At 65.9% G+C, this 2,007-nt stretch overlaps 1 protein-coding gene across 3 annotated transcripts in view; it reads left to right on the forward strand.

The window, feature by feature from the left end:
* The first annotated feature begins 815 nt into the window (after positions 1-815).
* SLIT2 (slit guidance ligand 2) overlaps positions 816-2,007 on the forward strand; it is a 370,098-nt gene continuing 368,906 nt past the window's right edge. For all 3 annotated transcript variants that reach the window (XM_077750411.1, XM_077750413.1, XM_077750412.1), the window contains exon 1: positions 816-1,781. In XM_077750411.1, coding sequence (XP_077606537.1) covers positions 1,603-1,781 — 179 coding nt within the window. In that variant the 5' untranslated portion in view covers positions 816-1,602. The remainder of the gene's footprint in view (positions 1,782-2,007) is intronic.

The raw sequence follows: 2,007 nt of genomic DNA on the forward strand, positions 1-2,007 counted from the left end.
GCTCAGCGCCAGGCAGCCCGAGCCAACAACTCCAGTTACAACAACAACCCACCTTCCCGCAGCCCAGCGAGACCAGGGCTGCTGCGTCCGTCCTATTGTTTAGACACTTGCCAGGAGCTCGGGAGCCAGGAGAGCTACCGAGTCCCCGCTGCCTGTCGCCGCTTTCCCTCTCCACCACTTGCCTCTCCGGAGAAGGAGGCGCGGAGAGCAGCCGCGAGACGGGAAGGGGCTGGAAGGAGACTGGCTGCTCGGGACTGCGGNCGTGGGGGACAGGATCCAAAGCCTGGGAAAAGTTCCTGCACTTTGAGGAGGAGGAGGGCCCGCTTGCGGGCGGCTGTCGGGGGGCGGCCAAGGGGCTGCGCCTGCCCGGGAGCCTCCGCTTGTTTCGTCCACCTTTGCCATCAGGTGTCTGCTGCGGGGCTGCGGCGTATCCGGGAGACGCGAACGGTGACACGCGCGCGCGCGCGCACCGGACTGCCATCCAGCTGCCTTCCGGGCTCTCCTCGGGGTAGCGGATCGCACTGGCCCACTGCCACCTCGTCATCCCCCAGGACTCTCCGGCAGGACCCAAGACGCGACCACCTCCACCTTGGCCCTTGCGCTCCCTCCGGCCTGCCTGCCAGCCCGCCCCGACTCAATCCTCGGAGGAGCTCTGGTCGTCAACTTGGCGTCTTGGATTTCCTCTGCTGGGGTGGTGACTAGTGGATATTCCTGCCGGCTGCGGCAGCCCCACTGCCTTTTTGTCTTTTCTGCGTGACCTCAGGGAAGGCCCTGGTGCGGAGCGTCGCCAAGGACGCCAGGAAGGAGGCGCGATTGCTGAGATCTCCTTCTGCGAAGTGCATGTGTGTTTGCAAATCGCTCTCGGCTGTCGGGAAACGGCGAGGAGCGGTCCGGGCTGCGCAAGAGCCGCAGGCTGCGGGGAGGCCGCGGGAGTGAACCTCGCGGGAGACCCGCAGCGCCGCCCTGCGACCCCCGGGCTGCGCCCCCGCCCCGTGCGCCCCCGCGCGCCATGCCCAGTCGTCCGGCGCGCTCCGCTTCCAGCCCGCGGGGTTCTTGCGCCTTCTAGCTTCGGAGAACCCACTTTGATCGAGGCCACCATTTCTGTCGAGGACCCCTCTTCTGTCTCGTAGCCTCCCCACTGGGATCGGATTTGAAGAGGGGGTCCGTGGAATCGGAGCACCCCCTTTTCCGCTCAAGCGACCCCTGCATCTACACGGCCTTTAGAAACCCCAGCTCTTTTACCGCCAAGTTGATCTCTGCGAGGCAGAGGACCCGTGACCCCCTCCTCGCAGCTTTGGGGTCTCCTTATAGCCTTGGCCTGGCCAATTGATCCTCAGTACCTCAAGTTGCGCCTTCAGGACCCTAGGAGCGCCTGCCCTGCTGGAGGAGAGTGGAGGGGAAGTGGGAGGCTCGTACCTGTATCGTCTCTACTGTCCTGAATATTATCAGTCACTTCCAAATTATTTTGCGTACGTTCACCCGGACACTCTGGGGTCCTAGCCCCGCGCCAGAGACTGGGCCTCAGACACAGCGCGATCCGCGCGGAACAGCGAGCTAAGCAGGAGCCCCCCGCGCCGGCGAGCGAGGAGGCGGCGGGGGAAGATGCGCGGCGTCGGCTGGCAGACGCTGTCCCTGTCGCTGGGGTTAGTGCTGGCGGTCCTGAACGAGGTGGCGCCGCAGGCGTGCCCGGCACAGTGCTCCTGCTCGGGCAGCACGGTGGACTGTCACGGGCTGGCGCTGCGCAGCGTGCCCAGGAATATCCCCCGCAACACGGAGAGACTGTGAGTATGGGNTTCCCAGGGCGGGCGACTTCTCTCGGGCCTGGGGCGCCTCTTACGTAGGCACAAGTACTCGAGGATGCCCGGGGCAAAGGAGACGCGACTCTGTCCCCCAGACTCTGTAAACGGAGTCACCTTGCGGTGGTCAACACTACCGGGTGGTTCCAGGGCCGAATCCCAGCTTTTGTCGCCGCGGGGTGGCGCGAAGGGGGGGGGGCGGTCGGCGGGG

This window comes from Crocuta crocuta, unplaced genomic scaffold (assembly GCF_008692635.1).
Source record: "Crocuta crocuta isolate KB4526 unplaced genomic scaffold, BGI_CrCroc_1.0 scaffold179, whole genome shotgun sequence".
Taxonomy (NCBI): Eukaryota; Metazoa; Chordata; class Mammalia; order Carnivora; family Hyaenidae; genus Crocuta; species Crocuta crocuta.